The sequence below is a fragment of the Lampetra fluviatilis genome, chromosome 2 (assembly GCF_964198595.1).
Source record: "Lampetra fluviatilis chromosome 2, kcLamFluv1.1, whole genome shotgun sequence".
NCBI classification, from domain to species: Eukaryota; Metazoa; Chordata; class Hyperoartia; order Petromyzontiformes; family Petromyzontidae; genus Lampetra; species Lampetra fluviatilis.
The window spans coordinates 6,528,590-6,550,842 of record NC_136276.1 but is presented as its reverse complement, the minus strand read 5'-3'; the positions used below and the strand labels follow the sequence as shown (position 1 = coordinate 6,550,842).

Genomic DNA, 22,253 nt, shown 5'->3' with positions numbered 1-22,253 from the left:
TGTGGCTGTGACAAGGACGTATTTTTTAAAATTAACGTGTTATCCATTTTTTAAGTTCATTGAAGCAAGAACTTTGTATTTTCTTAAACCAATTGGACACAATGCACTGTGCACAATAATGTATGGACTTGTTGCTTCAGTGAGCGTGTACATAACAGATTAAAAACAAATAGATATTTATTTTCCAGTCATAGATAGGAAGGGAAGATCCTCTGTCTCAATATCTGGCCTTCTTCAGAAAAATTGGTTTACAGAGAGATGTACGGTACATACAGGTCGGTGGGGTTCTATAGTGGGTGCATATTTGTATTGTATGACTTGGGTGCAACACGTTTCATTACTGTGTGACTGTTTTGACTGAAGTGTCGTGAGCTTTGTTATTGTGTCACTCGCTTAATTGTGGTGCTGAGTTATTTTTATTGTGTGGACTTTCCATTCAGCAGGTCTACGAATGTTGAACCTCTTTTGCACTACGTAGCCAACCGTGCGAATCGGATGTGCAGGGAAGCACAACAAACTAAACAAAGTAGAAATAATAAAATAAAACATAATAAAATAAAACATAATAAAATAATAATCTTTATTATCTTTTATTTTGATTACTTTATTATTTCCATTCTACGTGACTTTACCGAAAGAACCAAGAAGATGAATCCCTGCAGTCACGAAAGCTTTAAATCGAAATCTTAACAAAGTAGTTGGAAAGAAATTAGTTTTCAATCTAGATTTAAGAGTGCATTGCTCCAGTCTTTGTTCGATGGTCAGCCAAACGTCGCTGCGAGGATGACCGGAGGTTGCGTGATGGTGTATGCTCCTTGAGGAGGTCAGCAAGGTGTTGTGGTTCATTTGTGGCGAGCACTTTGTGTGTAACGAGTGCGAATGTGACAATTTAGGTAAAGCTGATGCAATTAAGGATTAATATGAATACGCCTTAACAAGACAAAAGGCCAGAACAGTAGATGTATTCTGATGTTCTGCATGTGTAAAATCGGCTATGTGTATGCTGGACAATTGTTTTCTATGATATTACAGTATTCATTTTGTGTATAAACAATCTTCATGTCCCATACATGTATATACAAAAAAACGATTCCATGCCTACAATTCCTCTTATGTAGGAATTGTGGTGATTGGGACTTTAAAAGGCAATAAATGAATTAAACTTTTTTTTTGTTTAAACAAGCTCTCCTAACAGTGTTATCGAGCAAATGCATGAGGGGCCTTACCAGATACTGTGTGCATTTGGGGCTGTGTGGAAACCCGCACGTGTATGTAAGGACGTCAACTGCGTGAAATGGTTTGCAGAAGTTTTGCGTTAAGGCCCAGGTTGCTTGTTGGTTCCGAGCCTCAAGGTGAGCCTTGCTTCTCTGCCTGCTCGCGACAGAAGGAGTCGTGAAGTCGGATAACAGAGCCAGTGTGCTCCTGCCGCAGAGGCGGTGAAATGTGAATATAAAATGTCCGGTGACTGGTTTAGTGAAGTTGGCACTGCCAAACACCTCTCAGGTGTTTCCGCGAATCTCTGGCGGCTTTCTCTGGTTTCCGACGACGTACAAGGCAGGGCATTATTCTGCATGAAATGCAGTCACCACATTGTTTGTGGTTACGTGAAAATATCCGCTGGGTTTCTGCACACAGGTGGGACCTGACGACACGTGTGCAGGGTTTTACGTTGGCTGCAGTGGCATGATCTTGTTTCAGGCTTTGTGGTTTCAGGGAGAGCACCAGGAATCAAATCGTAGTGGTTTGGGAATATGACCTTAATTCTAGATTTGAAGTTTTCGTCACTGCAAGGATCCATACTCTTTGGTTCTTTAGGTAAAGTCACGTAGATGAAAATAAAAATAATAAATGTAACTAAATTTAGTTACTTTTATTATTTTATTTAAAAAATGAAAATAACTACATTTAGTTATTATCATTTTTATTTTCACCTACGTGACTTTACCGAAATAAACTAAAGAATATGCCCTTAGTTGCAGCAACCTGTATAATTGAGAAGTTGTTGATGCAGGTACGAAAAGCATTGGACACTGGGTGGAAATTTGAGGGCGAGTGGGGTGGTGTTGAAGGTTGTGCAGTTAAATGCATTCTTGTACCGGCTGTAGTCTGAGTCATGTGCCAAGCCCCCACTTGTTTGCTCACTCAGCGGTACGTGTCTGGATGTCTTCCGTTTGAGAAAAAGCGTTTCATTTAAATGTGGTTGTCTTTTAAAGTCCTCACCATCACTGCATTCTATGTGTGGAAGGAGGAATAGTGAGTATGGAATAGCTGTTTTCCACATGTTTGTTTGGAATGTGAGGAGTGTCTATACATATATGACATAACATTAATAAATAGATGCAATCAGAATTACACACGACTTCGGTTACATGTTTCAGGATTTACACCAGCAGTCTGAATAGGATATCCATACAATGAGAACACTCATTGTCCTTCAGTCGGTCAATTCTAAAACTAATTAAATTTCTATCAGACACTTCCCCCAGCATAAAATGCCACTTACCAAGAATAATTAAGATGATGTCTTTCAATATCTCATTCTTTTCCGAAGAAGGCCAGACAATTAACACATTTATCTTCATATCTGCTCAGTGAAAATTTTATTTTAAAAACGTATTATTTATTAAGAGCCCAGTATTTTATGTACCGTATATTGTTTTCCCAATGTGGCCTTCAGTATGCTCTCAAAGTGTTTACATCTATATATCCCGCACATTACGAGAGGTTTATGTTTCATATTAACGTCGTGAGTTGCACAGGACAGTACCGTATACGTAAACACATACCGTAGTAAATGTTACCATTGTTATATTGTGGACAGGTGCTGCTAGCGAGCACCTATTAGGACCAGCCCAGCATGCGGGATCGTGGGACCAGCTCCACACTCGGTCTACTTAGTTCTCACGGTGCTGATTTGGCACACCGCACCAGGTACTCATTTAAGACCTAGTTGACCTAGAGGAGACCTGTTCCTGGTACAAACACCAATTTTAACAAATGTGCATGGCATGGCATCGATCTCATACTGCATGCATTAGCCACCACACTGCGTGTCGACATACTGTCATAAATCTGTTTGGTATTTATCATATATAACACATTTATACTATACAGTATATGCCATGAACTGCTTACGTGATATGTCATTTCTCACCAATGTATCGTCATGGCCACGGCTACAGTGCATGCGTGTGCACATGCAGTGCACAAACACAATGGGCTGCCCAGTAGTGGATCAGTAGCAAACAGTGTCGTGTTTTTGGCTGTGTGCAGGTTCCTCATTGGCCGTGAGCAAGCAGGCCAGAAGACCAGCGTGTGCAGTATGCTGATGCAGACGTTGCCGGCCGAGAAGACGCAAGAAGAGCCGCTTCAGCAGGATCACAGCTCGAACGATTCAGACGGGCAAGACAACGAAGTACGGTATTGGGCAACGCTTCGGAGGAGAAATTCCTCCCAAACTTGTAGAGCGTTATACATCAAGGTGCTGGCTGTTGAGAAACAAATGCAGACCGTTGGGGCAAGTGTTGTTAGCACGTACCTATGAAGGCCAGGATGGCGCACAGCGGGGGGTGGTGTGGGCAATACCCCACCCGGCCCCATTTGTATTCCCCTCGATGCTCATGCTTATAACACCACATCGGATAACTCATTTTCAGACTGAGTCGACATATGAGAGGCCACAGGAACGGTTCAGATATTCTGCGCTGATGTTAGCCGGCAATCGACCTCGGGTCGCCGGGTTCATAGCGTATTGAGAAACAAACCATGCCCTTAGTTTGAATTAATTACTGCATAACCTGCGTGCTCTTGTAGCCGCATTGCTTACCATCAGCATATTTGCATATATCTAGCGGAATAATATGTTTGTTTAATTATCAAGATAAATCAGGAGCTCCAGATGACTATAGCAATGCTGACTTTTGCAGGATTAAAGATTACATTTCTCACATCTGCACGATGATAATAAAAAAAAACTAATCTCGTCATTCTGATCAGACCTCTTTTTGAGAAGACCTATAGACACTGCTGAGAGACCTAAATTAGAGTGGTGACAGTTGACTATTGACATGTAATGTGTAGATTACATAACATACTTCGTATTAGTGTCTGGTGGTGAATGTAACATGTTGTTTAAAAGATGAATGAAACATGTACAGGCAATGCTTCTTTGCACACTCTTTAGATTTAGTTCAGTGTCTCTCATTGCCCATATGTCTGATTCATATCGCATAGTAAGTCATATATGGCAATTAAAAACGTTGTTACTTAGGCACATCGGTATGTTGCTTTTCATGATAAAATTTCAGATTTCCTAAAAAAACCCTCCGACTTTCACTCGCCCCGTCTCTTATTTTGACCGTTTTGTTCCTGATCCGTATTCAAGTACTGAGAATCAGAACGGGAGGAATCTGATGAGCTATGGAGATATTTTTTTCACAGATATCCAGTATTGGTGGGTCAGCAAGTTACAGCAGCAAACAATACAATAAATACTGCCCTATGTACACAAACCGTGTTGTTTTCCAGTCACCTCCGACGAACCTCCTCGTTTTTTTTTTGGCAAACTCGTCTAACATGTTGTAGAGGATTTTATGTATAAACACCTTTTTATGATCTTATAACCAAATTGGACTTTATCCATCATCTACATGATCGATTATTGTCTTGTTCTGCAGTTTTATTACATCTCCTATTGAGTAGTTGGTTGCTTGGGGTGTAGCGAAAAGCACGTTTTACGATTATGAATATCGAATAACTCGTGATGTATTTGGCCGAATTTCTAAATCGAAGCAATTTTTTTTTTATTAACTGAGATGTCTCTGTTTCTCTCATTTAGTCTGTCCTCCTCACTCCGTGTCTCTCTGTCTCTGTCTGTCCCTCTCTGTGTCTCTTTGTCTCTCAGTTTCCTATCTCTCTCCCTCTGTCTGGCGTTGTCTTTCTGACTCCCTTTTTTAATCTTTCTCTGCTTCTCGCTCACTACCTCTGCCCCCCCCCCCGTCTCTATTTTTCTCCCTGTTTATGTGCCTAATCTCCCTTAGGCCATGCCATTTCACTCCAGTTTACATATTGAAGTGTCAGATTTATTTCTATCCATTTATGCCTTGCAAAATGTATTTGTGTGGCGATATTGAATAATTAGCATAACATTTTGCATGACAAAAATCCAATTTATGTACAACATTTAATACAGGAAATGTATGTGACCATACCTTGCATGCTAGGGTGTAAAATTGGAGCTGCTGGCCTGGAGATATGGATTCTCAGTTCACCAATACATTGCAAACAATCTCGGTGCCTTTTGAGAGTAATGGTGGGGATTGGCCCGTTCCGTTGTCAAGGCTCGGCAGTGGCGTTGTGCAGTCTGCCGGGCCGTGGTGTACACTTCCACCCGGCGTTGGGAAATTAGCACAGTCACCAGCACGCGTGTGGGCGTGCGATAAAGGGAAAAAGCCATCGCAGGGCGCATTTCCCGCAGCTGAGCACGACAGAAGCAGCACGTGCCGTACGCCCCCCCTCCCCCGCACGAACGCCGCTTGCGCGCATGTCCATTGATTTATGTGCCGCTTGAACAATTTGCAGTGGCGCGCAGGTACAGCACTAAGGCACTTGAAATGTGTGAGCTGCTGCGCTGCCCGTGCCTGCATGCCAATTAGATATGAACAGTGGCTGTGACTCACTTGCAGGCTGAGCAGCATCACAATGTGCCTTCAGGCTGAGCCGTGTCCTATGGACGAAGCCGAGGAGATCCTGGGCGGTCACCACATCAGCATGGTCACCCAGCTCAGCGAGCTGCCCGCCACCGAGCTGCTCTTCCATCCGCCGGACATGGAGGCCGCGTCGCAGGCGAATGCCCTGGAAGATGTGAGTGCGGCGGGGCGTCCATGGGAGCAGCCGTTCCTCCTCCCCATTTCTTGCCTGCTTGGCTTTGGCTTTAACCGTGGAAATGAGTTTGGATAACCATTGCACCCTTGTCATTGCATGCGGCGTTGTGCACTAGTTGATAATGGGATTGATTTTTGGATTTATGAAGGCTTCTTTAAAATGTTTTAATATTTCTGTAATTGTTTATGACATGGAGAGAGTTTGTTCTCTCAATTGATTTTGTTGAGAGGATATACCGTGTGCAGTGAGGTGTGCAGAGAAGCACTGGGCTGTTTGCGATGGTCGATGCTGGACAGTGGTCATTGTCTCCACAACTATTCACATTGAAAAGTCAATGTGCATGATGATGATAACATCTCAATGTGTCGCCCTTGCTATGCAAACTGCAACAGAAACCAGTTTCATTGCAGTACTGTGCACGATGAAAACATTTATTTTCATGCATTGCTTTTTCTCAGTTGCAAAACGCACATTCTGCAAAGGAAAGAGAAATATCAAGACTGATGCAAAAGGTAAACATTCATATTGAGATAATATATTTGATTGCACAAGTACAGAAGCCATTCAATGAATACCACCCCTGTGATAAATGTAGACGTTTTGTCACAAATGAGTCATCTGACCATGGTAAATGTAATCATTTGATGTGCAATTTAACATCAATATTCCTGTGCGGTCCTTCAGACAGAGATGCTGTGCCACATCACCTTGTTTTCTGGGCATATAGATGTAGTTTTTTTGCCATTCACATACACATTATGTAACTGAAAAGCATAAGTGTAACGAAATCAGCTGTGTGTCAGACTGACACAGTGGTGGCCATCGAGGCTTGTCACTTGCACTGAGTTGATTTGTATTTCGCTGCAAAACTCGGCGTGCCAGCATGCTCAAATCGAGGTCATCTGGAGGCCCGTGGGGCTACTGAAGTGACGCGTTCCCTTGTCGTTAAGATAAAAGAACTGGAGAAAGAGAAGCAGGAGTGGGGGCGGGAGAAGACGATGCTTCTCGGGACAATCCAGGACAATCGCGAGGAGGCAGGGCGGCTGCAGGGCCAGAGCCGAGATGCCGAGGAGTTCCTGAAGGAGAGCCGCTTGCGTTACGACGATCTGAGCTCCAAGTACACACACCTCGTCATGCTGCTGCCGCAGGAGCTGCTTGGGTATGAAGCGCAGCCTGGCAGTAACGGAGTTAGAAAGAGTGACCACGCTGCGGGTTTAATTGGGCATCGCCCACCCTTTTGGCCTCGCCCCCCCTCCCTCCCGATACGTTCCTTTCATTGGCTACCATAGTCTGATGAGCTCCCCCCTCCCTCTCCCTCCCCCCTCAACTCGCTTTTAAGGGATTACATCTTGAATCATTGCCTCACTTGATACAGCTAATCTGGCTGTGACGGTCCCACCTGATGACGGAGACTTGTGTTGCCTCCGAAACGTCGTGATTTTTGTTTTTATTTTTTTATTTTATTTTACTTTCTACGTGACTTTACCGAAAAAACCTAAGAAGATGATTCCTTGCAGTCACGAAAGCTTCAAATCTAGAATTACTTGGGCACTCGTCAGCAAGGGGTGGGGGGGGGGGGGTGTTAATTCTCGCAATAAGGATAAGGTTTTGTATTTATTGGGCGCTTAAATGACATGGCATCTCAAAGTGGCTTGCATAATAATTTTTTTACAGAAACGCATATTACAGTCTTAATGAAAAGTAACCCAAAAGAATTTTTCTGGCTGTTGTACAGTCATGACGAATGCGTGAAGCAAGTACCATTAAAAAGCACATACTTTACATATCTAGCACATGCTCGTGAAACTTGGAGAGGTATACATTCCAGAAAATGCCCCGGGAATTGAGCCCAGACTTTATGTTATCCGGGTGGATGTGTTTCTATTGTATCGGAAAGGCATTCAGGATTTAAACTAATCCCATAGTAGCAAAAAGGCATTAACTGCTTTAAACTAATCCTTTAGACCTTTGTCTCCGGTATAGCACATTGTAGCCAAGTGGATCTGTTTTTTTAATGTCTGCTCTTTTAAACTGTTGCTTGTGACTAATGGGGAACCTTCGTGCGACTATTGGTATTTATCATAAGTTCAGTTTTTTTTCCGGCGTCGTTCATGCTATTTGCATCTGTGCTGTACAATACTTTTATGCATAATCACCTGAAAGGCTAAATCACGAACAAACAAATGAAGAAGTGGTATAAAAACAAAGGGTATAAACAACAACAAAAAGTTATTGCAACAGAGGTAAAGAAAAAAGATCTTAGAGGTAGGATTCTCTGCATGTAAAGTTTAGATAATGAGAACGAGGTGTTTGTCGTACATTTCACGAGAAGCAACTTTGCTGTCTTAACAGGTGTGAATGTGAACCGGCATTGAAATCTGTATATCGCTCATTTAGCCCGACCGAGCACGTTTGGTGGATACCCCGATGACTGCTCGTGTTGACATGATGTGTTCATTTATTTTTCTGCGACATGTATATAACACGTCGTCGTATGTAGGTTGAACGTCTTTCGCACCGTACGTAGCCAACCGTACCAATCGCAGGTGCGGGAGAAGGTTCGACGAACTAAACACAAAAAGCAGTTCTCAGGAAATGAGAAGCGAAAATGCTTGCGATTGGAGGCAGATGAACGAAGTGGACAGATGCAAACTCCGTCTCCGATCTCTTCCCCCCGGGGCTGTTAGTTGCTTGTAACAACGCTTCTGCTTTGTGAGTTCAACCTTGCTCTTGTGGTTTTCAGCACACTGCCGGCATCGTTCAAGACGGCTATGGAGCAAACGAACAAAGAGCTCAAGGAGAGGCAAGAGCAGCAGATGCAGGGGCGCGTGGAGAAGGTAAAAGGGCCGCAACCGTGGAAATGAGTTTGGATAACCATTGTCCCAATTGTAGCCCAGAGGTCGCAACCGGGTACCCGATACCCGTACCCTACCCGATACCCGGCTACCCGTACCCGGCCGGGTACGGGTACCCGTTTGCGACCCTGGTGCGGCCGGGTACGGGTACGGGTAGGCCGTGAGTCACTGGTGAGTCACCGTTAGTCACTCATTTCCCAACGTCTTGTCTCTTCTCACAATTCAAGTTCCTAGAATCAAGCCACCCGCGCCTGCAACATGGCTTCATCCCAGAGGTCGCAATCAGGTACCCGATACCCGTACCCTACCCGTACCCGGCCGGGTGTACCCGGCCGGGTACGGGTACCCGTTTGTGACCCTGGTGCGGCCGGGTACGGGTACGGGTAAGGAATCAAAACCCGTTTGCGACCTCTGTTGTAGCCTCGGATTTCTTGTTTTGTTTGCGCGCGGTTGCGTTGAGTTGCGCTTTGTGTGCCTCCTGCAGATGGCAGCACTGCACCAGGCGAAGGCTGACTTCATGAAGCCTCCGGAGGTCTCCCGTGAGGCACGAGAAGCAGTCCCCAGTGGTGTGTGTGTTTTTTTTATTGCAGTTTATTTTTATGCTTCTGAGTGTCGTATTTAATGGCATTGCAAAGTGATATGTTTTTAAATTGAAAGTTACTTCCATGGTATTGGAAGAAAACAGCCTCTAATATTATACGTGCTTTGCAATGTGTTCTGTGCTTTTGCATGCATATTATGCAAGCGTAATTTTTACCGACAGTATTTACCTAGCGTTTGATGCGACGTGATATGGCTTATGCTCCGGTATGTTAATGCAATCAAGAAGCGGTCACCACTCGTGCCTCGCAGCAAGAGGGGGCCTGGGTTATGATTCCCCTCTTGGCAGTACCCCCTAGAAAACGAGTCTTGACTCTTAAGTGAGGCTTTCTGGGCAAACTACCGTAAGAATGATACAACGTAATGAGATGTAACACTTTTTGGTTTAAACCTTAAGGGAAAAAAATGTTTGCTCCTGAGGAGATGATGATGACTGTGGCCGCCCACTCCGCGCTTGCGACCCTGGGCTCGCCACCCGGCGCGGCGCATGCCTCCATCGTACGTGCGCGCGTGCTGCATGCTGCCAGCGCGCGCTGCTATACTGGAAGCTGCGCTCGCTGCAGACTGCTTGCTCCGTGATTCCTTACAGCGGATCTCACCTTACACAGTACGCCTCGCCCTGCTAGGCCTCCACGGCAGCATCGGCTGCCAATGTTTTCATGTTTCAGCAGTCTCGTGAAACTGTGAGTGCTTTTTATGCGCGTGTGAGAACTTCTGCCGACGGTAATGAAACGTACCGTTGCCATGGACGGTCGTGTAAAAGGTGAGTGTGTTGTTTTGGATGGGAAGAGATTGAGAGATTGTCAATGACCTGACTAATAAATCGGCACTCTTGCAACTAATTAAGTATTTAGGCTGTGTTTAATATCAGTGGATGGACATTTGGTAAAAATACAGATCCCTGGTGTTATCTTGATTTAGTTACATAAGCAATGACACTGTATACTAAACTTTACAATATATACGCTATACACTATGCTTGTTGATTGTTTTACAGAAATTGGCATCTCTGATGTCAAGATTTCAGAGGTTTCTAACGTTGGTCAGAATGATATCCTACCATTGGTTCATGAAGAAGCTGTGAAAACCCAAGGAGAAAATAAGCAAGACACAGCTGGAGCTGTATCCATTGTTCCAGTCACAGGTACGACACTAAGCAAAGCTGCCATTGATTCAGATGCTATCTAGAAATTATATTCACAAAATCGTTTTTTATTCTAGTATCCTAAATGTTTCAATGAAGGTTTTCATTGAGGTATCCTAGTTTGCTTTGGGTGCGCTCTGCTCTATAGCAATGTTTTTTCAACCAGCGGCCCATGGGCCAGATGTGGCCTGTGCAGGCTGTTGCAGCTGCCCATTCAGCCATGGCCCACCAGGGCTTAGAGATACTGATTAGCGAGATGAGAGCAAGAGAAACGAGTGAGATAAACAGAACCGGAACCAAAAGGTACAGATTAGTACGCTTGGGGGTGTGTGTGTGTGTGTGGGATTGCATGCAGACTTCGATGACCTCGTGCCCCAGACACAACGTCTGGACAGCAGCGCTCACAAGTCCAAGGTGCAGCTCGTGTTGAATGCGAAGCGCAAGCAGCCAACACGTATGCTGCTGCGGGGCGCGACCCCGGAGGGCACGACCCCGGAGGGCGTGACCCCAGAGCGGGCCACCCCGGTGCGGGCGAACGCAGGGCACGCGACCCCGGAGAGCATGACCCCATTGCGGGTGACCCTGGAGGGCGCCACTCCGGAGCAGGTTGCCGGTCCCACGGAGGATGCAGACCTTCCAGCAGTGAGTGCACAGCCAACTCCGCTTTATTGCCGAGATTATGTGCCTGCTCAATAATTCATCCCGCTGCATGCATTTTTCTCCAGGAGTAACCATTAGCTTTATTTACAGTGTATATTGCTGTAATAGATCTGTGTGTTTTTGGAACACTTATCATGTTCAAACCTATTGCTGAATCCATTTTGTTTAAAATGTTTTCACGTGAGCAATCAGATAATCGAATCGAAACGTATCAGGAATCGTCTTGATGAGAAATACCAGCGGCTTCCTTTGTGTTTAAAAAAAAAAATCAGTTTTAACTTCAAAGACATTGAAAAGGAATTAACTTTCGTGAAGAGAAGAGCTCATGGATCACAGAAAAAAACTACAGATAAGAGACATGTTGACTGTTAAGGACGGTATATAGATGGACTTGAACAGGACACTGCTAGAAAGTGAATATGGCTGACGGATGAGACTGATGTTGCAATGACAGCCAATGGAGGCCAAGCTAACACGGAGATGGAGCGATGGACATCGGCTTGGGTGCCGGAACGGGGATAGATTGTGGCATCGCAGGTTTGTGAAGGATGCAGATGTTGTGTGGAGGCCTTCATCTTGCAGTGGATAAAGCATAGCTGATTAATGACGTAACCACATGAGAACCCATTTAGATTGGTCTCTTTTACAAGGGTGACCTGGGTCAACAAGTATGGTAGTGGTGCCCGAGTGGGGAGGGAGGGGGCTTGTTCTGCTAAGTACACAATATTTCTGAAACAGACATTGCCTGAAAAAAAAATATATAGATGGATGACATTTGCTAACATTATTTGGGTTTTGTTTGAAAACCAGGAGTTGGTGGTCATAAACTATAATTTGTAAACCAACTTGCCACACTTGTGTTTTAAACCAATTACTCGAGTCACTATTGAATGTCGTTTCACAACAATCTGCATGTACAGCTGTTTTTCTCGTGGCAGCTGTCGACAAGTTCCATTTCCTCACGATCGAATGGATCGCGTCGACGGCCGCCTTCGATAACGTGAGCAACTAAAGCCCAGTTTCTCCGCAGAACGAGACCTTTGGCTCCGAGGCGCGCGGGGAGACTGGCGGCGAGGATTCTGACATGCTCTCAGCAGTCATGGCGATCGGGATGTCGGCCTCGAACCTCGCCCAGCGTGAGGCACCAGAACCCACGGGCTCCCTCGAGCCTGGCCTGGCGCGGGCAACTGCTCCAGAAACAAACCCAGCTGCAGATGAGTTGGCAGGGGCAGAAGTGACGGCTGTGCCACGGTACACTCCCGCCCAGGCGCTCTCTTCTTTGCCCGTGTACACGCGTGTCATGGGGGAGCTGTCGGCTAAATCTGCCACTGCCGCCGATGCCTCGCAAGGCGGTGGAAAAACAACCGCAGCGGCAGCAGAGGCCAAGAATGGTGACACCACACCCCAGCAAAAGAAGAAAAAGTCAAAGGGTATGTATGTATGTTGGACTTGTTTCGCACCGTACGTAGCCAACCATGCTAATCGGAGGTGCGGGAAGGACTTGAGAGGAAAGTGTATATATATATCTGTTGATTTCAATGTTCTCAAAACTAAAATACTTCAGAGGACAGCAAGCGTTTTTTATAATGTAATATATATTTATTTAAATATCCATACTTGTACATTACTTAAAGAGCATGCCCTTTAACGAGTCATCGCATTCATGGCAGCATGCCACGGACACCCTTACCACCTCAGGGAATGTATTTTGCTGAGTGAAATTGTGTTGCTTGTCTTTTCTCCAATTCCAAATCATATGAGACAAATAATCCCTTCAGAAATGTGACAGAAACAATGCATCTGATGTGACAGGAGAGTTGCAGAAGATTATTATTATTATTTTCATAGACCTTATCCGCAAACATCCTTCCAGTGGCCTATTTATTATTTACATAATGGACATGCTTTCCAATACACTCTGCTATGAGATTGTTCATCGCATGACAGTCAAACTAACATTATAAAATTTCAGCGCTAGAATATATCCGAATTAAGTACAAACCCAAATTCAATACGACGGTTTTGTCATTGTTGACTGGACTGAGGTCAGCAAATTGCCATGCTTGAGAACACCGTTTAAGCAACGGCGGCCATCCCTTATGAGAACTCAGGATCTCAGCGGTACCAACTAGCTCTCTGCTGAATAAAATTATAAGAAAGTAAATTAAAACAAGTAACTTAAAATTACTCTTTGGTTCTTTCGATAAAGTCACATAGAAAGAGAAAATAATAAGTAAAAAAGTATAATTTTTTTTTTTTTTTATTCAATAATAATTATTAAATTATTCTTTTCTCTTTCTATGTGACTTTACCGAAAGAACCAAAGAGTAATTCCTGCAGTCACGAAAGTGCCAAATCAAGTAACTTGAAAGCTCGCTCGGCTGGAGCGGTGAGATCACCTGGCGCTGATGTGGTCGTGCTTCTGCTGCGTGTGCTGCTGCGTGTGCTGCTGCGTGCTGCTGCTGCTGTGTGTGCTGCATGTGCTGCGTGTGCTGCTGCGTGCTGCTGCTGCGTGTGCTGCTGCTGCTGTGTGTGCTGCTGCGTGCTGCTGCTGCGTGTGTGCTGCATGTGATGCGTGTGCTGCTGCGTGCTGCTGCTGCGTGTGCTGCTGCTGCTGTGTGTGCTGCTGCGTGCTGCTGCTGCTGTGTGTGCTGCATGTGCTGCGTGTGCTGCTGCGTGCTGCTGCTGCGTGTGTTGCTGCTGCTGTGTGTGCTGCTGCGTGCTGCTGCTGCTGTGTGTGCTGCTGCGTGTGCTGCTGCTGCATGTGCTGCGTGTGCTGCGTGTGCTGCGTGTGCTTCTGATGCTGCTGCGTGTGCTGCTGCTGTGTGTGCTGCTGCTGTGTGTGCTGCTGCGTGTGCTGCGTGTGCTGCTGCTGCATGTGCTGCGTGTGCTGCGTGTGCTGCATGTGCTGCTGCTGCTGCTGTGTGTGCTGCTGCTGTGTGTGCTGCTGCGTGTGCTGCTGCGTGCTGCTGCTGCGTGTGCTGCTGCATGCTGCTGTTGCGTGTGCTGCTGCTGCTGTGTGCTGCTGCGTGCTGTTGCGTGTGCTGCTGCATGTGCTGCTGCATGTGCTGCTGCTGCTGTGTGCTGCTGCTGCGTGTGCTGCTGCATGTGCTGCTGCTGCTGTGTGCTGCTGCGTGCTGTTGCGTGTGCTGCTGCTGCGTGTGCTGCTGCATGTGCTGCTGCTGCGTGTGCTGCTGCTGTGTGCTGCTGCGTGCTGTTGCGTGTGCTGCTGCATGTGCTGCTGCTGCGTGTGCTGCTGCATGTGCTGCGTGCTGCTGCGTGCTGCTGCTGCATGTGCTGCTGCTGCTGTGTGCTGCTGTGTGCCGCTGCATGTGCTGCTGCTGCGTGTGCTGCTGCGTGCTGCTGCTGCGTGTGCTGCTGCGTGCTGCTGCTGTGTGTGCTGCTGCTGCTGCTGCTGTGTGCTGCTGCGTGCTGCTGCGTGCTGCTGCGTGTGCTGCTGCGTGTGCTGCTGCTGCTGTGTGCTGCTGCGTGCTGCTGCGTGCTGCTGCGTGTGCTGCTGCTGCTGTGTGCTGCTGCGTGCTGCTGCGTGCTGCTGCTGCGTGTGCTGCTGCTGCTGTGTGCTGCTGCGTGCTGCTGCGTGTGCTGCTGCTGCTGTGTGCTGCTGCGTGCTGCTGCGTGTGCTGCTGCATGTGCTGCGTGTGCTTCTGATGTTGCTCTGGCAGACGAGAGGAACAAGGATGGTGCCGCTAGCGAAGAAGGGCCCCTGCGCGTGGGTTCCCGCGAGCGCCTTTCCCTGGGGAAGGGGCCGCTCAAGTTCCTCGGGTGAGTCCGTGGCATTCCGTGTGGTGTTCCACTTCACAGTGCGCAAAGTCTATTGCAATGTAATAATAAATAACTAAAATAAATAACGTAACGTTGTAATTATTATCATAACAAGCTAATTTGTTGTGTTTTAATTTTTTTAAATCCTTATCTGGACGTAACATTGCGAACAGGAGTGTTATGCTTCGTCAAAATGTAAATTACAAGCGATGTTTTATTCTCTGTAGGTACACAACTTGTAAACATTTGTGGAAATGCACCAAGACTACATTTATGATAACATCTCCCAGTGCAGTGTGAATTGTGGTTCGTGCTCCCATCTCTCGTGTTGTCCTCGTATATTCTCTCGTGACTTAGGGCCCCACTGCGACGTTCCATGGGCAAAGGAAAGAAGTCTGAAAGACACCCCAACCGCTACTCTGCAGCGAGCAAGTGAGCATGCCAATAAACTACATTGGATTTTCAAGATTACAACAGGATAATATTACACAGTTGTGTGCCCTAACAAACAGAAGCTAATACATCAGCTAAAGTTTCCTCATATCGTCGGTCTGTGATGCGAGAAGAGTAACTCCCAAGTGATTCTGACGCAGAACACGTAACCCCTTTTCACTACCATTTCAGTTTTGACCCCGTGTCAAATGTGCCACTCTCCTCCTGTGACCTCTCACGGGGTGACCCCCTCTCACATGACCTCACCACCATCGCCCTGACCCCTGTGCAGAGACTCCCACGAGAGCCTCGGGGCGGGGAGCGCGACGTTGGAGCGCGAGCCGCAGCCGCCCGTCACCACCTCGTGCATGCGCATGCCCTGGAGCCGCCGTGGCTCCGGTTCTTCGGACGAGTTCACCGAGAGCAGCCCTGCCACCGCGGGGAGTCAGCAGAAGGTACCCACCCAGTCGTGGGCAAGCGCACAGCCTCCCCTGGGCGTGCCACAATGACTAAGGCCCCCACACTCATTGGTTCACTCTCCAGTGGCAGCATTCAACATGAACTAGTGTTTTTTTTGTGTGAAGATCATGGATGCGTTTTTCTCTAAGATTAATGTGGCCTAACCACATTTCCGAGTTATTATCATCTTGGGATACCTCTACTTTTATTATGTTTCATTCATCGTGTCATAGATTAATGCAGCACGATGTAGTCAAAGAGTTGTAGAGTCACTGGGTTAAAGCAGCAGGTCCTGCTAGATTGCAACAGCAGGCTGAGGCAAGGTCAAAGTGCAGCCTCTCCTACTCATCACTAAGGTGGGGGTTAGGGTGTGGGGGGGGTCACTGTGTCATAAATCCAAGGATGAGAGAATATGGATATGCATTCAATGTCTGGTATTGTACACCATTACTATGGACTTTTGTGAGACATTTAAATAATGCTTACACATGTGTCTTGTTTCATAGATTTTAGATATGTTTCTTTAAAGTTGTTGCCAGTTGCTTAAAAGTGATATTCATGTCTTACTATTAAGTTGTTTTGTACATTATGCAGTTAAACTGAGAGCTCAGGATGTACCGTTCTAAAATCCAAATTGACGTGGCCATGTTGGTTGTTTCGTTCAGACGACCTCAGCTCTCACGTCCTTCTTCAGACGTTCACTGAGGGTATAGTACACAGATGTCCGTGCGGTTGCTATACACTCGTGCATGCTCTGTGATGTGCATGGTCAGCTTGTACCATACTTTGGGGCATAAACAGACTCCGTTTATCAGCTCTGAAACCATTTTGGGATCGACTTATAGTTGGCCATTTAATGAGGCAGTTTTGACCAGCATGCAGTGCAATTCACATTCACCGTGGCTGCCTCCGGCAGCTGAAACCCAGAAATGGTTTGGCTGAAAATAAGCGGGGTCTAGTTACTGCTCTAACTTTAACTGTTACACCCTCTGGGCATGTCTCTCAATTTTGTATTTTTTGTGTGTGTACGTAAACACCGTTTGAGAAGCATTACAGGTTCTGTTGAATGTGGTTATTTCCCAACTGGCGGAAGGAGATCTGTGGTGGATCACATGCTTTTGTTGTGGAATTCCTAAACTCTTTGCTGACAAAGCAACAATAAATCACAGCCGTAACATGGACGTTGTTAGGCAAACAAAACCATGACCATTTCACGTCTTTCAAGCGTTTAAAAAGCTGTAGAGATATTTTCAATGTTTTAACTCTTACGCTCAATCAAAGATTACTCGCACTGATCTCGATGAGTGTCGATTAATCCTTTGTTGCTTAGGATTGCAACAAACCATATCGTGTGAGATACACATGTACAAACAGCAGGTAACATTTTAATCATCGCCCATTATTTTATATGTACTGTTTGTGCACATCGCCCCTGTCATACTGATCCCATGAGGATTGAATGTATAAGTGAAGTGGAATTGTAAGGTAACTTGGTTCATATTTAAATAATTTGCACTGCAGGGGTTTAATTTGGCTTCAGAGCTGCAAACCAAACTGCTTAATTAAAATACCACATGGCATGTATGTGGTCTTCTTGTTTTGAGAATCACAATATGTTACATTTATTCGAATATAATAAAAATAAATTGACAAGAGTTAATGTCAAATCTGGCCATCTATTAGGAAGGTGTGACAAGGCTGTGATCAAATTGTTTAGCTTTCTCTTTGGTGTTTGTGTTTGAATGCATCTGCATTGTGTAGAAGGGTGATGAGCTTGTAAAACATTGCAGGAGTCTCGTGCACTTTTTGCACAGAATTATACTCCTGGCCGTTTCCTTTTTATGTATCAAATGAAGTTGTGGATAGTGTAACCTGGATGAGGTGAGCACTGAACCTGTGTGGCTGGTGGGGGCGGCGGGGTTGCTTGCTCCGCAGAGGTCATCCGGCAGTGGCAGTTTCAGCCCCGGCAGTGGCGCATCGGAAGAGCTGCCCGGCATGATCACGGAGCCCAAGGCCACGGGCCACTCGCACACCTTCGTCCTTGCTGCCAGCCAGGTGCACACACACACGCACACACACACAAGCCTGTGCAACACAAGAGTACAGCACTTTCTAGATTTACATCGTCTCAAAGTGTCTTTCTTTCAAGGCTCTCTCTGTACAGAAACAGTGGCCGTATTTAATTCATAGGGACGGCAATCGGCTATAGCCAGAGGAAAATAAATTCAAGTCCTAATCCTGAATTTGAACCGGGATGCAGAGTCGACAGCGTGCATGACTTGGAGAAGGGAGTTCCAGACTAAGGGGAAGTAAACGAGAATCATCGACCTCCCACTTATTGAAGGTTGACTGGGGGCTTGAGCAGAGAACCTTGGTTGCTGACGCGTAGAGTGAATGGACGGGAGCCGAGTGAGAAGAGCGGGGAGAGGTAGGCGGGGAAGAGTCCATGGAGGATCTTGAAGATGGTGAGTTAGATCTGGGATTGGATTGGGAACCAGTGGAGGGATTGGTGTGTTTGTGTGAGGGTGTTTACAGGTGTGGGTGAGAAGACTAGCAGCAGCATTTTGGATCACCTGGAGTTCGGAGACTAGGGAATTGGGGAAGCCGCATAGGAGAGAGTTGCAATAGTTCAGTGAAGATGTGATGAAGGCACGGTTTAAGGTCTCAGCAGCAGCTGTGGTAAATAAATTACAGAGTCCTGCAGATTGTGATGTGTGGAGAAAGAATTAAAGCTTGTAATCAATGATAATTCCAAAGTTTTGGACTCTCTTCCACTGAGTAATGTCACAGGTTACGAGGTTTACACTCAAACTGGGTTCCTTGCTTTCTTTGCCAATTACAGCAAGTACTTATCTCTTTAGATACATTTACCTGCGGTTATAACCAATCCAAGCTGACACTGCATCAAGGCAGGATGTGAGACCGGACTGTTCCGTATTTGTGCTACCTTTACAATTATGAAGAGAGTGGACTGAATGCATCAACCTTGTGCCTAAACTCCTTTTGTCGTCAGCCTGGAGCCAAGGACGAGCCGTCCCCATCTCGGGGTCACCACTGGCAAAACCGTGAGGTGGTGGAGTGGACGTCACAGCAGGTGTGCCAGTGGCTCATGGTGCTGGGCATGCAGCAGTACACACAGCAGTTCGAGGACAAGAATGTGAGTGGGGAGGATCTCCTGCAGCTGGACATCAACAAGCTGAAGGTGTGCGGAGAAACATCACACCTGGCACGCGGAGTCACGAACGTAACGTTTGTTACGCGATTTTTTCGCGTTTGGAAGTCTAAAGGGGGCATGTATATCGGCGCAAGTGACATCGACCTCCTATTTTGAAATCCTTGCTCTCAGAGGGGCCTGCGCTTGTCATCAGCAGTGCTCGGCGGTGTTGCCAGAGACGCCCGTATCAGTGTCGGTAGTCGACTTCTCTTGGCATCTTCCACCACATCCGCCAACCAACGTTCAACGATTTTTAAAGATTATAGCGATTTTCTTAAGGCGCGTGACTTAATAACATGATTAGACATATTCTTGGTTTTTTCGGTATAGTCACGTAGAAGGGAAACAATAAAATAAAATAAAAAAATATTGTTTTATATTTTTATTATTTTATTGTTTCCCTTCTACGTGACTTTACCGAAAGAACCAAGAATATGAATCTCTGCAGTCACGAAAGCTTTAAATCATGATTATGCATAATTACCATTTTCAGCTGTGATACATGTTGGACTTCTTTCGCACCATACATAGCCAAACCGTGCTGTGATGTATCCACTGCTGGATGAATGTGTGCAAAGAAGCGTAGAGAGAGGTGCATACTTCAAATTACACTTGGAGACAGGAAAGGACATGTAGATTGGAGAGCATACACAAGATAGAGACGTCACATTCGATAATTATTGCTCTTGCTCACCGATGACTTAAAAAAAAGCGATTATATGAAGATAAATTGTATTTTTTTTACTGAATTTGGCAAAAAGCCCTAGGTGTGACAGAAACTAAATTAGCATTTTCACTATTGCCCAACTTATTTAAGGGTGCAATGAAACAGCTCCTACTAGTGTGCATAAGAGGTCACCTCTAGATATATCTCTGATATCAACTTCCGTGGGATATTTTCACATGTTAGTTAATGCACACCTCTGCAACCGTTGTGAAATTAACACATGTGGCATGACACGGACAGAACAGTTGTAATAAAATTGGGGAAATAGGACAAAACAACCCCCATTTGATTTGTGCGAAATATTGTCCTTCCATATTATTATGGGAATGTGACAGGATGCTCCATACGTTGTGCATGGATTTAATGGTTTCCGTAAAGAAAATACCTTCATGATCAATACGCGATTCTGACTTGTTGTGTGTTAATTTGCATGGCAATGTGGGTTGTGAACGATCCCTAGGCTCTGGGCGTTACCGATGTAAGCGACCGAACCATTATCAAGAAGAAACTGAAGGATCTCAAGATGGCCATTGAGAAGGAGCGCAAGGCTCAAGATAAGCAAGCAAAACTGAAGGAAAAGTCAAGGAAGAAGGTTGACGGTATCCCGAGTGGCCAGTCGGATGCGTGAACAAAACCGAGAAATGCGTGTGCGTGTCACGTGCAAGGCACCGCACGGCCACGCTTTGAGGCCATTGGGCACAGCCACATGTAGTTAACCTCGTGTCTCCAGGTGCCCGGGAGTAGCCTTGTCCAGGGAGTGCCTTCATACCCGAGTTGCTGAAACGCCACCGTCTTCGAGCACAGTGGTGTCTTGTTGTTGTTCGGCCTTACAAAAGGTGTGCAGGTAGTTCCGTCAAACGAATGTGTAGTGTCTGCTCGACAGCTGAATTGTGAAACATAACATGGACCTCGTGGGCCCCTGAGCTAACAGGGAGACTGGCAGGGTACCTGATATAGCTTAGCTGTTTTCATTCTCATTGATGATTTTTTTTATATATGAGAGTGATTTGGGGGGAGGGGTTTTACTCGAATGATATTTTTTATTAATGTGGATTCCAAAAAAAAACTCAAGTCACTCCCTCCTGTAAATAGAGGCTCTACTTTAATGATCACTTGCAAATAATGAACTTTTTTCATTTTTTAACTGTGGGACCAATGTAAACAATGAAGGAATGCACTTTTTAAAACAAATTAGGTGTGATTTCGTAATTACTACTGGCGTGTACTTTTTACAAGGAATATACCGTTGTCATTTTAACTGTGGGTGTGATACCTCCGCGCACTCTGCGCGTCGTCATCGCGCAGGGGGCAGAGGGGCCCCCCCGAGAGCAGAACAAGTAGATGAGTAAAGCAACTCGCTCGCCGTTGCGCGTCTGAGCGGTGATCAGTTAGGGCCAAACCGCCAAATGTTTGTACGTTTGCCAAGCGTTGAATGTGAACCACTGTTTATTACAGAGCACTACCGTTGCCGTCAAAACACTGGAAACTCTTAATTATGTAAGGTTGGTTTTATGCTCAAGCGTAATTTTGATCAACGCATTTAATGTATCCTTTTTAAACAATCGACACAGTATAGCGTTGGTTTTTTTTCGCTCGCCTTCACGATGCTGCTGTTATGCTGGGATAGATTTTAAACTGTTGGGATTTGAGAAATATCATGCAAGTGCACTGGTGTAGCTTGATCTGATGAGGGCTGTAATTATTTTATGGCTGCTTTTGTTGGGATTTTATTTTGTTGTGGATTTTGTTGTTAACAAAGGGTATATATTGTGGAAGCATTTTTTTTCATTAACTCGGATTATTGCGCTCTTTACTGTCCATTTATTCGAGCATTGATTGATTTAACTTCTGAGTTTAAATACATTCTGTGATGTTGACGCACAAAATTAGCCCGGCTGCTGCAATGACTTGCTAGCAAATACGGGTTTTCATCTAAAGCAGTTTTACTTTCAGTAGGTTTAGAAATACATTCGACATTGGATTTTTATAATTGTGGGATTACTACTGGAATATATTTTTTAATTTGTTACAATGCAGACAGGTTACATTCCATTTTTGAAAGTTATTTGGACAGGTGAAATTGCTTTTGTGACCTTATTTAGGAGCTTTGCTGGTATTTGACATTTTTTGTGTATCTTGTCATTGATTTTAGAAGATAAGAGTAGTTCATCTTAAAATGTGTAATATTTTCCACGAGTTGAGTAAAATAATAAATTGGTTAAATCAGCTGAATGTTTCTTTTTTTGTGAATATTTGTCTTTAATTCCACCTAAGCTCGAGGATTTGACTTAAAACAAATGCAGTGCTGTGTTTCATTGAAAGTTACAGCCAACTGGTTTTGAGCATGTCTGCTCAGCAGAGGGCGGTATACGCATTACGTGGTGAATCTTCTGAATATTCTTGGTTCTTTCGGTAAAGTCACGTGTTGCGATCGAAACGTCGTGGGGTTTTTGCTTTTATTATTTTCAAATGTTTTTTTATTAAATTTAATTATTT

At 45.3% G+C, this 22,253-nt stretch overlaps 1 protein-coding gene across 4 annotated transcripts in view; it reads left to right on the top strand.

Annotated features, from left to right (window-relative positions):
- The window catches only part of LOC144940779 (uncharacterized), a 33,808-nt gene extending 11,835 nt beyond the window's left edge, over positions 1-21,973 (top strand). For 3 of the 4 annotated variants that reach the window (XM_078867193.1, XM_078867201.1, XM_078867184.1), the window contains exons 6-21: positions 3,274-3,415; positions 5,713-5,862; positions 6,342-6,395; positions 6,834-7,042; positions 8,627-8,720; positions 9,223-9,304; positions 10,336-10,482; positions 10,838-11,124; positions 12,173-12,572; positions 14,826-14,925; positions 15,283-15,357; positions 15,650-15,812; positions 16,482-16,523; positions 17,752-17,871; positions 18,830-19,018; positions 20,218-21,973. In XM_078867193.1, the coding sequence (XP_078723319.1) occupies positions 3,274-3,415; positions 5,713-5,862; positions 6,342-6,395; positions 6,834-7,042; positions 8,627-8,720; positions 9,223-9,304; positions 10,336-10,482; positions 10,838-11,124; positions 12,173-12,572; positions 14,826-14,925; positions 15,283-15,357; positions 15,650-15,812; positions 16,482-16,523; positions 17,752-17,871; positions 18,830-19,018; positions 20,218-20,385 (2,422 nt within the window). In that variant the 3' untranslated portion in view covers positions 20,386-21,973. The remainder of the gene's footprint in view (positions 1-3,273; positions 3,416-5,712; positions 5,863-6,341; positions 6,396-6,833; positions 7,043-8,626; positions 8,721-9,222; positions 9,305-10,335; positions 10,483-10,837; positions 11,125-12,172; positions 12,573-14,825; positions 14,926-15,282; positions 15,358-15,649; positions 15,813-16,481; positions 16,524-17,751; positions 17,872-18,829; positions 19,019-20,217) is intronic. The other variant, XM_078867210.1, reaches the window with a different exon arrangement.
- The last annotated feature ends 280 nt before the right edge of the window (positions 21,974-22,253 follow it).